Source organism: Alosa pseudoharengus, unplaced genomic scaffold, assembly GCF_046254945.1.
Source record: "Alosa pseudoharengus isolate Yale_2024_CS ecotype anadromous, Long Island Sound unplaced genomic scaffold, YU_APseudo_1.1 YU_APseudo_1.1_scf_16, whole genome shotgun sequence".
NCBI lineage: Eukaryota > Metazoa > Chordata > Actinopteri > Clupeiformes > Clupeidae > Alosa > Alosa pseudoharengus.
In genome coordinates, this window is record NW_027468630.1 from 34,048,608 (window position 1) to 34,061,223 (window position 12,616).

Sequence of the window (12,616 nt, forward strand, 5' to 3'; positions counted from 1 at the left end):
GTTATGTACAAGCCTTACTGTTCTTCTTCTCAAGAAATTAAATCCATAGAATAGAAATGAAAAAAAGATGTATCTTTTATTTTTTATTTAACACCATACAAAAACAACAAAATTTGACAAGAAGAACCAATCATGTGTGACTGGTATATTTTAGCAACTGTAGGAAAGAGAGACACCATTTCCTTTCATTTCTCTGGAAATCATGATGTGTCATTATCACGTGATTTCTGAGGTCATCCTTATATCTGGTTTAAGCATTCAATACATGTGTTTACTGCCACCTACTGTCCATTAGCTACACCCACAATCCGGACCACCGCAGGTTTGCCGAGGTATTACACATCATTAATATAACATAAACATAACAAAAATATACTTCAGGTGACCATTCTTTCAGAAATATACCACATTGTTATGGGGAACGAAACAAAGCATTTTACCAGACCAGTCTCCATGTGATATTTCTAATGTTGTGATTGATCAAACAAAACCGCTCACTGCACGTCTGTGCTTCCTCTCTGATGACATAAGAAGTAGACGGTAGAATTTAAATTAACAATGAGAACAGGTGAGAACAGGTACAGTGAGATTCATAATCTGAGACAGATGTTTAAAAGGTTTACCTTCCTCTTGTGTCCCAATTCTGGGGAGCAAAGGTTCTTAATGTTTGAGCTGCTGCTTGGGTCGTTTTTGTCACATGGTACTGCCAACTTCAGGAGGTATTTGGGAACATGCTGCATTAGAAAATCCATAATGTCAATGCATCAAGGCCTTTGTTGATATCCCATTAATAAAGGAAAAACAAATGAATCACAAGGAGTTTACCTGTGCACTGTGGGTCTGGTGATTTGAACCTTTACTTGCTTGTGCACGGAGCCGCTTGCTGCGCCTCGTGCCTATTGAGGCAGAAGTGGAAGTCAAAGTAGACAAACGAAGTCTACCTGGAGTTGGAGCAGCTTCAGCTAATAAATATGCCATTTCCTCAGCGCTCACACCATCTTCCTCAGCAAAGAAGCTTCCATGGCTATCTGTACATTCCTGGCACATCCAGTCCTGTGCTGGAACTGCACCCAGTGGAGGGGTCAGGCATGTTGCATGGTACCTGAAGGTAGAGGCAACGGCCATCGGAACATATTTAAAACTACTTTATATGTTTTTATTGTAGCTGGTTTGCATAACTACAAATAATGTAATTCATATCCTCAAATCAAGAGCAACTTTTTAAACATTTACAAATTCATTTAGCTGATGTTTTTATCCAAAGAGACTTACAAATGGACTGACACTCAAACAGTGCAAAGGGAGACCTCAGAATAATGATACATGCTATCCATGAAATATTGGGTCATTCTGTGTCAAATCAGACGGAATCCAAGGAAATGGTTTGTCTAAGTTTGTCTACATAATCAGCAAAGCTCAATGGGCCACTTCATATTACTGAACAGAAACAAGGAGCCGAAGCACACAATTCACTTACAGAGTGTTTAATAGGTGCAAACTATCAATGTTTCCACGCACTGCGTCTTCATGCATCAGTTCCCAAAACTAATACATGTAATACTGTCCAAACAATTTTGGAGTTATTACAGTCTCAAAATTGCAATATCTTTGATGCCATTGTTTGGCCATTAATATCTTACAAAGTCCTAGCCTGACCAACTTTTGTAGAAAGGAATAAAATATGTTATTAGTATGACTTGACCATTTAAAGTTTGTACTGTATGCCTATTGATCTAAGGCCCTTGATTCAATACAAAATGCAAAAAGAATGATATTGAGGGTTATTATGAAACTCATCAATCAGTATTTTGTCTGCAAACACAAATAAGCTGCAAACTTTATTAATGTTGTGCCAATATTTTAGGTCTCCACAACAAATAAAAAAGATATTAAAGTTGGCTGACTGGGATTTAGCAGACACTTCTATACAAAGCGACACAAACTTTCAATGGCGGATTCGGGAATCAAACCCAGACCGATCAATTACTGCTGCTCCACCATGTCGTAGAAGTCAATTACCAATTGTATAATTTGATAACCGAATATGGCAAGTTAATGGCTTCATAGAGCAATTTACTTTGAAGCAGCGAAGCTGCCCCCAAACTATATGATATTCAGTTTATTCCAGTCTTCCTCAAAACTGCACCAATTAAGCAAAAAAATTGTGGGTTTGATACCACTCATCACGTGTGAAGTTGCTTAAGACATATGTGAATAAATCCCACAGTAAATGGATAGATATAGACAGATGTATTATTTGCTGAAATGCTCTCCTTACCCTGTTTCACAGGTTGAGCACATTATCAACAGATGGCCAAAGTCAGACCGTCCACACTTCTCACAAATGACCTGGTCATCTGAGACATCCTCCTTTTTATTCAATGGCCTCTCAACTTTTACCTAAAAACATATGACCACACAACATGCCATAGAAATCAACTGATCAAATAAAGAGAAAACATAATGAAATACCACTTTCCATACTGACAGCAGTGATATTATGAAATACTAAGTAAGGCCTGAAAAAACTTACAATAATCAAATCTGGCAACGTACCGTGTTTTTCACCTTTCCTCCTGGGTAATCCGTTTGGTATATAACATTAAACGTAATTCGGTCCACTGGACAGGTATTCGTGTTCTGAAAAGTGTATTGTACATAAATGCAAGGTTTCTTTAACAGTCTACTGCTAAAATTAGTATATTCAACTTAACAATATGCTTGCCTTTCAAAATAATTAAATGACTCATACTCACCCTAGACCATTCCATGATGCAGTCAAGACAGAAAGAGTGGTCACAGTTCTCTGGTATGGCCACTTGTCCAACTACATTGCTAAAACAGATGAGACATCTTACTGGGTCTGGTGGGGCCATACTGAGGAATTCTTCCCTGATCTGTCTATGCACTGGTACCAGGTTAGTTAATGGAGAGCACTTTCTCAGTGTCCTGAAATTAAACAAGGAACCTAATGTTAAATGATTTGTACAGTTGTACTTTCCATTTACCGGTACATCTTACAAGCATTTCAGAGTAGCAGTCAAATGGCAAGTAGTCAGTAGGCAAATCAAATGAGATGGTCAGTTCAGCTACTTGTAACCTTGGAGTAGCCTGCGCTTCATATGAAAAAAGACAGATCTCTTATTATGTTTAAGTCTTCAAAAAATGCCAGTAAAGATAAGTCATTAAAGCAAATAAACACTGGGACGTTTACTGGATGTTTAATGGCACACATTTCTATTCTGTAACATGCATAAATAAAAACAAGGATAATTTATGCCAACTTAAGTTGTTTATTGTCAATTATACAACAATTGGATTCTATGGAACTATTTACTTGTTCCTGATTGGCCGAGAGACGTTCCATGCATTGGAAACTATCCCGACATTTCAACTCAGACTTTGCACAGCTAATAAGAAATCACTCTGCGATACAATGCAAATATTCTATAATGCTTTGACACAATGTAGCAATAACCAATAAATTAAAATTAAATTAAAGTTCTCATAATTTAAAAAATGGAGATCGATTTCCCTAAAATAACTTTTGAGTTAATATATGAAATGTCGGATGACGAGGAGGAACAGACAGTCAAGCGGGACAAGAGTGCATCGTTCGTCAAACAAAACTCAGTGTTTCCCATACATTGACTTATTTGTGGCGGCCCACCACATTGACCACACCACCACCACACAATGATTTTCGAGGTTGTACTAAATTGTGCTTAAATCTGGTTAGCATCATAACCACGCTGCGCTAATTTGTTAAAAACTGTTGCATTCAAGTTAATTCTGCAAACCAGGGGCGCAGGAGATATTTTGAAAGTGAGGGGGACCAAATTGTGAACACAAACCCATAGTGAGATCAGATTTCCAGATATTGAATTGCCACCTCTGGCCCACTTTCGACCATCATATTTTAAACTTGCCAGAATATTAAGATAATACCATTGATTGTTTTCAAACAATTGTTTTCACTACTTGGGCCAATGGTAGAATACTGGTCACTACTTGGGCTAATGGTAGAAAAAAGCAACATGGGATGTTGATATTTTATGAAGCCATGAATAAATCATCATGCCTATGATCCAATTCCAAACATAGACTACATGATCAAATAGCCTAGTTAGGCCTACTTAAATTGTCTGGTATAAACCAAATCAACTCTCCACTGTGTGTTTGCAGTTAATATTTATGCAACGTTAGAACTTAACAAGTGTTGGCTTAACAAGTTACCAGTCCAGAACACACAGAAAATTGCAACAGAAAGTTGCCTTTATAATCAACTATTTGTTCCAACAGCATTTAAACAAAGCATTTATAAAATTGAAAAAAAAATTACATAAGAAGTAAAATAAAATACTGTTACTGTAGTGACTGTATCACATTATCCCAAGCTTCAAAGAGCTCCCCACGTCTGTGACAGGTAGACGTGACACCGCTAAATTCTCAGCTTGTTTATACCCCACACTGAACGCATAAGAACGCTAGGCCCATCACTCTGGGGTGTGGTAGCCTACTCTCTGGGATTTATGCACCAAGGTAACTGAAGTATCCAATTTGTGTCTTGAAATTATGTTTGAAATAAATGTCTTAGAACAAAAACGTTGATAGACTTGTATTTTATAGTTAGGCTAGTGAAAACGAGTTGATAAGTAGGCTGAGTTTGTTATCATAAACATAACAGCTAACGTCATGTTGAGCAGGAGGAGTTGAGCACTAGGCTACCATAAATCCTCAAATTATGCCCGGGATTGATTCTATTTATAGCAGGACAAATAAAGGCAGGTTCCCATATACAAGACGGGGTAACAATTGCCTACCATACCAACAATTGCCATCAGTCCACTAGAAGACATTGTTCGATTTAAGTCAATGAAATAACCTCTTCTTAATATTTGATTATATGTTGTATTGTATTATGTTGGTTGGAATAGCCTACGGTTGGCAAAGAAAAGTCGTTTTCCTACCATGGGTCTCCAACACATGTTCTCAAGCTCATTCTCTTGCCGCCCCTTTCGAGCTAATTGCCAGAGGCTGAAGCCTACTACATTTAAACACAATTGTTGCGACTCAAGGCATTCCAGCCTACGAATTTTATTTATCCGAATACTTGGCTACGCAAAAAGGTTTCCATTACAGCACAACCCCTATTCAATGAAGGGCTGCCTTGTCTCGCAATAAACAGCAGTGGAAATCCCGACACTTTTTCAACTGCATGAAACTTAACAATGAACCATCAAATATCTTCCAGATTTCAGTGCCCATCAGTCCCAACATTTAGCAATATAATCAAACAGTCCAAAAGTACATTAAATCCCAAACCAAACCGAAAATGCTTTTGATAGCCTACGGGTATGCATGCCGCTCCAAACGAATCGAATACCAGCCTGCCTCAAATAAAGATGATGATAAATGATTTATGCTAAGCAAGTAGCCTGGATTATTTTATGATTGTTAGTAGACAAACTGGCTTCAGATATCCAACAGAGTGAATATGAGATTGTGCAGTCTTACAGTACTGTAGATGGATGTGGTTAGTGATGTGATGCTGTTAATGGGGAGTTTTACAGTTAGCGCAAATCCTATAGGTTATTATTTATTTAGCGTACCTATAAGGCTTTTTTTCCTTATCAAAAGTGAGGGGGACGACGGCTGTCTCTTCAGCACTGCGTGGGACACATCCCCCACGTCCTCCGTGCCTCCTGCGCCCCTGCTGCAAACCTACCACCACAAATACAATTCAATTCTGTGGGAAACACTGAAACTCCCTTGTGCTACTCACAGTAGCACAATACCCTGTGCAAATACCAGAAATACGGGTATATATGTGATTTGTGTCACTTCAAACCGAATTTGAATATGTTGTACTTGCATTTGAATTGCCGAATTTGAGCAATTGTATGTAGAAACCGAATTTGAATAGTATATGCTGAAATTGAATTCATTAAATTGAAACTGAATCCCAGTTAACTTGCAATGGAATATAATATTTTGAAATTGAACTCATTTGCTCTGATACTTATCCTAACTGAAAATTTCACTCTTTGCACTTTCACATTCAGGGCCCTATTTTGACGATCAGAAATGCAGTGCATAGCGTATTCTTATCACGACGCAAAGTTTATTCCTATCTTACACTTACATTTTTCGCCATGCCCTTCTCTTTTATTCCACGATGCGCCCAGGGGTGTGGCAATTAACGACATAAGGTGTGGTCTGGCGCATGATCTAAAAATCACTATCTTACACCATCTAAAATGCATTACGCCATTGACCAAGAAAAACCTGGTCTCTAGCGAAAGGCGCATATGAACAGCTCAGCTGAGCACAGCTGAAGACACATTGTCACGAGATGTAAGCAGCAACTCCTCTGCAGGATCAATGTCCTTAGGTTTTTTTATTCAGTCATTCGAACATTATTGGGGTAGTGTTGCTTTTTTCAGCCTGTTTTCGATGGTAACCCATTGTCAACAGTGAAAGTAATTAATAACTGTTTTGATGTTGACTATGAGACCAAATGAGTTCAAATAATAGACGAGTGCAGAATCTGCAGATGCGTGTAGGCTATTCTCTGCTAGGTTTTAGTAAAGCATGGTTTAGTGGAATACCTGTTCCATACACTCTCGCGTGCAAGCAGATTCCTTCAAATGCGCCGCTGACTATCAAAATACCGATGCGCTGTTTGAAGTTGCGCTGCTTGCTGTTATAGGGAATGACGCATGTCATTTTCATTGGTTTAAAGGATTTTACACCCAAAACACACCCATGACTGATTAAGAAACAGAAGAACCGCCTTTTTGCACCAGGTGCCCGACGTTTGATAACAAAACCACCCCCAATGTGAACTGGACAAACTCCTAAATGTATTTACGCTATTCACCAGTGACCATGCATAGCCAAGATGGGGCCCTCAGTTCTCACAATTTAGTTTCACACTGAAATTCAATTTCAATAGCCACAATTTCAGTCTACAGAGACAAAAACAGCTGGTAGCTAAGGAAGACAAATCGAGTGCAGATCAATTGTGATCACAGCATGGGAGCCTCCGTCTAGTGTTTGTTAGTTTGAAAGGAGGTTCCAGAGACAGCTCGCTGAGGGGTCCTATGCTCTTTAGTATCTACAGTGCTACGCGTTCCGCTCATGCGCTGACAGAGACAGAGGCCATCTTGTTCCTATGGAACTCTTATCTAATTATATAGGCTACTACATTGATAGTGGGGACCCTAAATATTCAGACACTGAGCAACAGATTTTCTTCCTACTACTATCTAGTCTTGAAGCCAGTCTGAATTAGATAACCACACCAGGGTAGGAATTTCACGGCGGCCACGACGGCCATGGCCGTCGTAGCCCCTTGCGTTGGCCGTGAAGCCCATTTGAAAATCATAGGTTTACAGGCCACGGTGGCCTTGGTGCCCCCTTCTTTCAATATTCTGCTTTGTGTCCTACTAATAGCGATTTTATTTAGCCTGTGGCCTGTCAAAATAATGTTAGCATTCACAGCGCACATTAATTTAGTCTTTTACGCAGTGGAGAAAGTGACAGCGCAAGAAAGTGCGTCCAAATTCACCCATTCTTCTCAGTTGAACTACTCGCGAAGTAGCCTATTCATCACAGACATCACAAGTATCACACGAAAGAGCTTTTTCTCAGCTTTTAAACGATGTTAGCCGATAATTGCTGTGTTGAACGGTTCGCGAGAAAAGTAAATAATATAATTCAATTTAATCATACATTCTACTGAAGGTTTCGCGTCCATGATCTCCCTACCCATTCATCTCGGTGGAATAGACTTCACGAACCCTTCTTTTAACACATGACAAACCACATATCAGAATAAACAGCAGACCTTACCGTACACAAAGGTGTAAAGCAGTCCCCTGTACAGTTAGCTGTTCCAGAGTAATCCAGTTTTGAATTTCGCATTCGTGATTTAAATTGTTCAATATGATTTCATAGCAGGCCAAATATACAATACATTTTATATATAGCCTAGATATCTGTTTTTATTAGATGATCAGATGATTTACAGTTATATGTAATATGTCATGTTTCAAGTTTTTGTAATGTTTCATACAGTGATGCAGGTCTACTGCAGTTAATAGGTTAAATACAACTTTGATCATTGATCACAACTTGGAACAATTTAAACACATTGTAAAACTTAAAGCCCAAATTTGGAGACATCCATGCATGTCGAAATTTACTGCAAATTCAAAACTGGATTACTCTGGAACAGCTAACTGTACAGGGGACTGCTTTACACCTTTGTGTACGGTAAGGTCTGCTGTTTATTCTGATATGTGGTTTGTCATGTGTTAAAAGAAGGGTTCGTGAAGTCTATTCCACCGAGATGAATGGGTAGGGAGATCATGGACGCAAAACCTTCAGTAGAATGTATTGTAACGTCGGCGCATAAAGACTGTGTTAGCGTTCTCCAGCGAAAGGCATGCTGGGACACGAGGGTGAACATTTGGGGGGTTTATGTCGTTATTCTCCTAAGTTATAAGTGTAATGTTAGCGTCTTTATTGTGACATGTTTCCCTTTTAGTTCTCCCTCGTGTGTGATCCTTTTTGTGTGGGAGGCTGCGTCCTCCCCTGTATGTGTAGTGTGTGTGCGTGCTTGACCTGCCCTGTTTGCATTGTGTTCTGTGTCTTGGTCTATCTGTGTCCCGGCTCTCGTTCCCAGTGAATAAACCTTTTGATTGGACAACTGTGTGGTTCGCGATCAAATCGTTACATTGGTGTCAGAAGCGACTTTCGAACATGGCCTCCGCTCAGCGAGAGAAGCTGGGAGCGGGAGACCTCATCACTGGGTGGAGGCCCACGCAAGAGGATCCAGAGAAAGCCCTTGTAAGGGCTACTAAAAAGCTCGGGGCCTTCTATCGCTACTGCCGACGGAGGAGAGGAGCTTTCGGTTGGAGCTGCCTGCGGCCATGGGAGAAGTTCTTGCCGGAAGAGGAGCCTGAAGAAGCGTTCGCGGAGAGGACGGCGATGGCCTGGGCGCTGACTCCACGGCGAGCCGCGACGCGTGAACAGAGAGGGAGTGCGGCGAGGAAGAGGTTTCTAGACGATGGACGGTTGGCGGAGCCGCTGAGGGCAGCGAACTCACGACGGTGGGGCAGGTTTGACGGAAATGCCCTCTGAACTTTAAAAAAAAAACTTTTGGGTGCGTGTGAGGGGCACCGTGCAGTGCTAGGCGCTAGTTCTAGTTGGCCTGTTGGCCGGCGCCTTTTAAAAAAGAAAAAAGTTCGTTGTGTGGAGTTCGATAGCACGACCATCTCGGGGGTCGTGCCTTCGCCGAGGCCGCGAAGGAGTGGAACGGGCCGGGAACAGAGCAGTACGGCTCTGCGAGATGGCAACACGAGGAGGGACGCCGAAGACGGTAGCTGCAGCGGGAGAGCTCAGCGCGGTCCGGTTGCTGTGGAGTCGGTGCCTGTCTGTCCCGGTCGGCGACTCGACGGAGCGGAGTGGCGTTGGTGCAGCTTCATCTGGCCCCCCTCGAACCCCGGTGCTTGGTACAGTGTCGACGGTTGTAAGGCCACCTAGGGCCCCGACTGGAGAGGAGGAGTGCCGTGGTGACACGCCGCGGAAAGTGCAGCCTGAGGGCGGCTGCTGAGAGGGAGCTGGTGACGAGCGGGTCGGCCACGTGGCTGCTAGCACGCCCGAACTGGATTGCTAGCAGCGTGGCGCCCCGTTGAGTGAGCTCCTGCGGCGCGTGCACCCCACGTGAGTTGGCGGAACTGTCGCACTGAACTGAGTGGCGGGCGACGCGCGCCGACGTTAGCATGTGGCTACCTCGTGGGCATTGCCGAGGACGGCAATGGCTTGTTGGGGGAGCTGTGTAACGTCGGCGCATAAAGACTGTGTTAGCGTTCTCCAGCGAAAGGCATGCTGGGACACGAGGGTGAACATTTGGGGGGTTTATGTCGTTATTCTCCTAAGTTATAAGTGTAATGTTAGCGTCTTTATTGTGACATGTTTCCCTTTTAGTTCTCCCTCGTGTGTGATCCTTTTTGTGTGGGAGGCTGCGTCCTCCCCTGTATGTGTAGTGTGTGTGCGTGCTTGACCTGCCCTGTTTGCATTGTGTTCTGTGTCTTGGTCTTGGTCTATCTGTGTCCCGGCTCTCGTTCCCAGTGAATAAACCTTTTGATTGGACAACTGTGTGGTTTGCTATCAAATCGTTACAGTATGATTAAATTGAATTATATTATTTACTTTTCTCGCGAACCGTTCAACACAGCAATTATCGGCTAACATCGTTTAAAAGCTGAGAAAAAGCTCTTTCGTGTGATACTTGTGATGTCTGTGATGAATAGGCTACTTCGCGAGTAGTTCAACTGAGAAGAATGGGTGAATTTGGACGCACTTTCTTGCGCTGTCACTTTCTCCACTGCGTAAAAGACTAAATTAATTTGCGCTGTGAATGCTAACATTATTTTGACAGGCCACAGGCTAAATAAAATCGCTATTAGTAGGACACAAAGCAGAATATTGAAAGAAGGGGGCACCAAGGCCACCGTGGCCTGTAAACCTATGATTTTCAAATGGGTTTCACGGCCAACGCAAGGGGCTACGACGGCCATGGCCGTCGTGGCCGCCGTGAAATTCCTACCCTGGATGCAGGTCTACTGCAGTTAATAGGTTAAATACAACTTTGATCATTTTTATAGCCTACTACTGTATAGTTAACTTTGGCCTTGGTGCCCTGACATGTGGCCTTTGTGCCCCCCACCAAATATGCCCAACTGAAGGCCAAGTGGCCTTGCCCCCAGAATGGTGAAATTCCAAGCCTGAACCACACTCACAAAATTTGAGAGAAATTCGGTCTGGACTATGCAACTATGCACAAACCAGAGCAGTTATCACCAATCAAATTGTCTGGGCAGGCTTTATTCAATAATGGACAGATGAAGATGAGCAGCGGTACATTACTCAAAACTAATGGCTGGGATAGATTCTACACCCCTAACAACCCCTAGTTAGACATCTCAAAAGCTAATATTGGTAAAAAAAATTTAAAAAAAGTTTTCATTTGGCAATGTTTGGCCATGAATAAATTGGAAGATGTGTTACTAGACACATAGTAAAAAAAAAAGGTATTGGTAAGAAATTTTGCAGATTGGCAAAAAAATGCCTAACTTTCCCTAACTATAAAGAGAGTAGTGAGATCAGCTGAATGTACCACCACTACCGAAACTAGAAGAAAAATATAAATTAGGAGAGTAAAGAAAATCACCAGAGATTCAGTCACCCAAACAACTGAGATCTCCTATGCTCCGGGAAACGTTATTGCTGCCTGAGGACCAACCAACAAGTTTGTATCCCCTTTACTGGCCTATCCGGATCAATGAGGACAGTAGTAGGAGCATATTGGAAACACTTACTTTAGACATTTCTTCTTCTTCTCTTCTTTTTCTATTTATTTCCTTATTTATTTACACATTGCACAGCCATGGACAGTGGGCAAAGCATTTCACTACATAGCCTACTCTGTATAAGTGTCTTATGTGACTAATTTTAAAAAAAAAGTCATGGCGCGGAGTTTTGAGTGGTCTGTGACGTAAGCTTGTGTAAAATAATAATGTCACACTTTTCCCATACAAACTCATGGTTCAATTATACTAACATGTTTGTCTTACATCATACAACGTTTGTATATCCGACAGGTGTGTTTTTTAGACTGTTAAACCGAAGTAGCGTTATATCAATATCTTGCTTGCTTGGATAGTGGGAAAGTAGCTCACTCTGTGAGCTTGAAATGGAGCCGTACTTCGCAGTAGGCTAGTCCACAAACAAACAAGCAGATGAACAACAAAAACCGGTCAGAAAGAGACGGATAACATAATTAATCGCCACGGCACAAAATACCTTTGAAATTATTCTTGACAAACCTTTTGCTTTGTTCTTCTTCCTCTTCTTGTTGATGTAGGCTGCTGAAGAGTGCATTACCGCCACCTTCCGAAACGGAGTGAGGGTCTGAATGATCTTTTATTTCACCTAGGCTAATTTCACATTCATGTTGTCCGAATCGAAAAATAACGTCTAAAGCACATTTCTCCGGAATTCCTTTTAAAATGGCATTTAGCTTCAAATTTATCTCTTCATTATCAAGATGAATTACCTGCTACTAAGGCGGTAGGCTCATTCGTCTAAAACTGACAAAATAAGGTCATATGCCCTTGATAACAATAGTGCAATACCAGGCTTTCTATTTTTATTTATTTATTTGCAAACAGAAAAAGTGTCATTAATTACATTTGACAAATGTTAATACTAGTTAATATTAAGTACCAAGTATGACAGCCAAAGACACAAAAACACAATGCACATAACAACCAAACAGACCGAAATGGAGGAGGGGACTGGCATATGTCCTAATAGCTCCTGTGTGTGTGTGTGTGTGTGTGTGATTTATGGGAGGTGTGAGAAGTATGACAAATATAACAATAATAGGCTTGCCCTGGATGCCTCCATGGTCACAGCATAAGCTGGACCCCATCAAAGGCACATTACGGTCGGAAGTCAGGGAGAGATGCTGCGGGACACAGGGCCCACTGCTGCCAGCCCAACACAATGTGTGTATGTGTGTACCTTATTAGATTAGATTCAA

General features: G+C 41.5%; 1 protein-coding gene across 1 annotated transcript; it reads right to left on the reverse strand.

Annotated features, from left to right (window-relative positions):
* Positions 1 to 51: 51 nt before the first annotated feature.
* On the reverse strand, positions 52 to 11,959 carry LOC143125968 (PHD and RING finger domain-containing protein 1-like). Its single transcript, XM_076287840.1, has 7 exons — positions 11,898 to 11,959; positions 2,757 to 2,949; positions 2,557 to 2,640; positions 2,279 to 2,400; positions 826 to 1,102; positions 624 to 734; positions 52 to 518 (listed from the first exon to the last, which is right to left on the reverse strand). Exons 2-7 carry the CDS (start codon positions 2,874 to 2,876, stop codon positions 495 to 497), a joined length of 738 nt encoding a protein of 245 aa, XP_076143955.1. The 5' UTR covers positions 2,877 to 2,949; positions 11,898 to 11,959; the 3' UTR covers positions 52 to 494.
* Between the last annotated feature and the right edge of the window lie 657 nt (positions 11,960 to 12,616).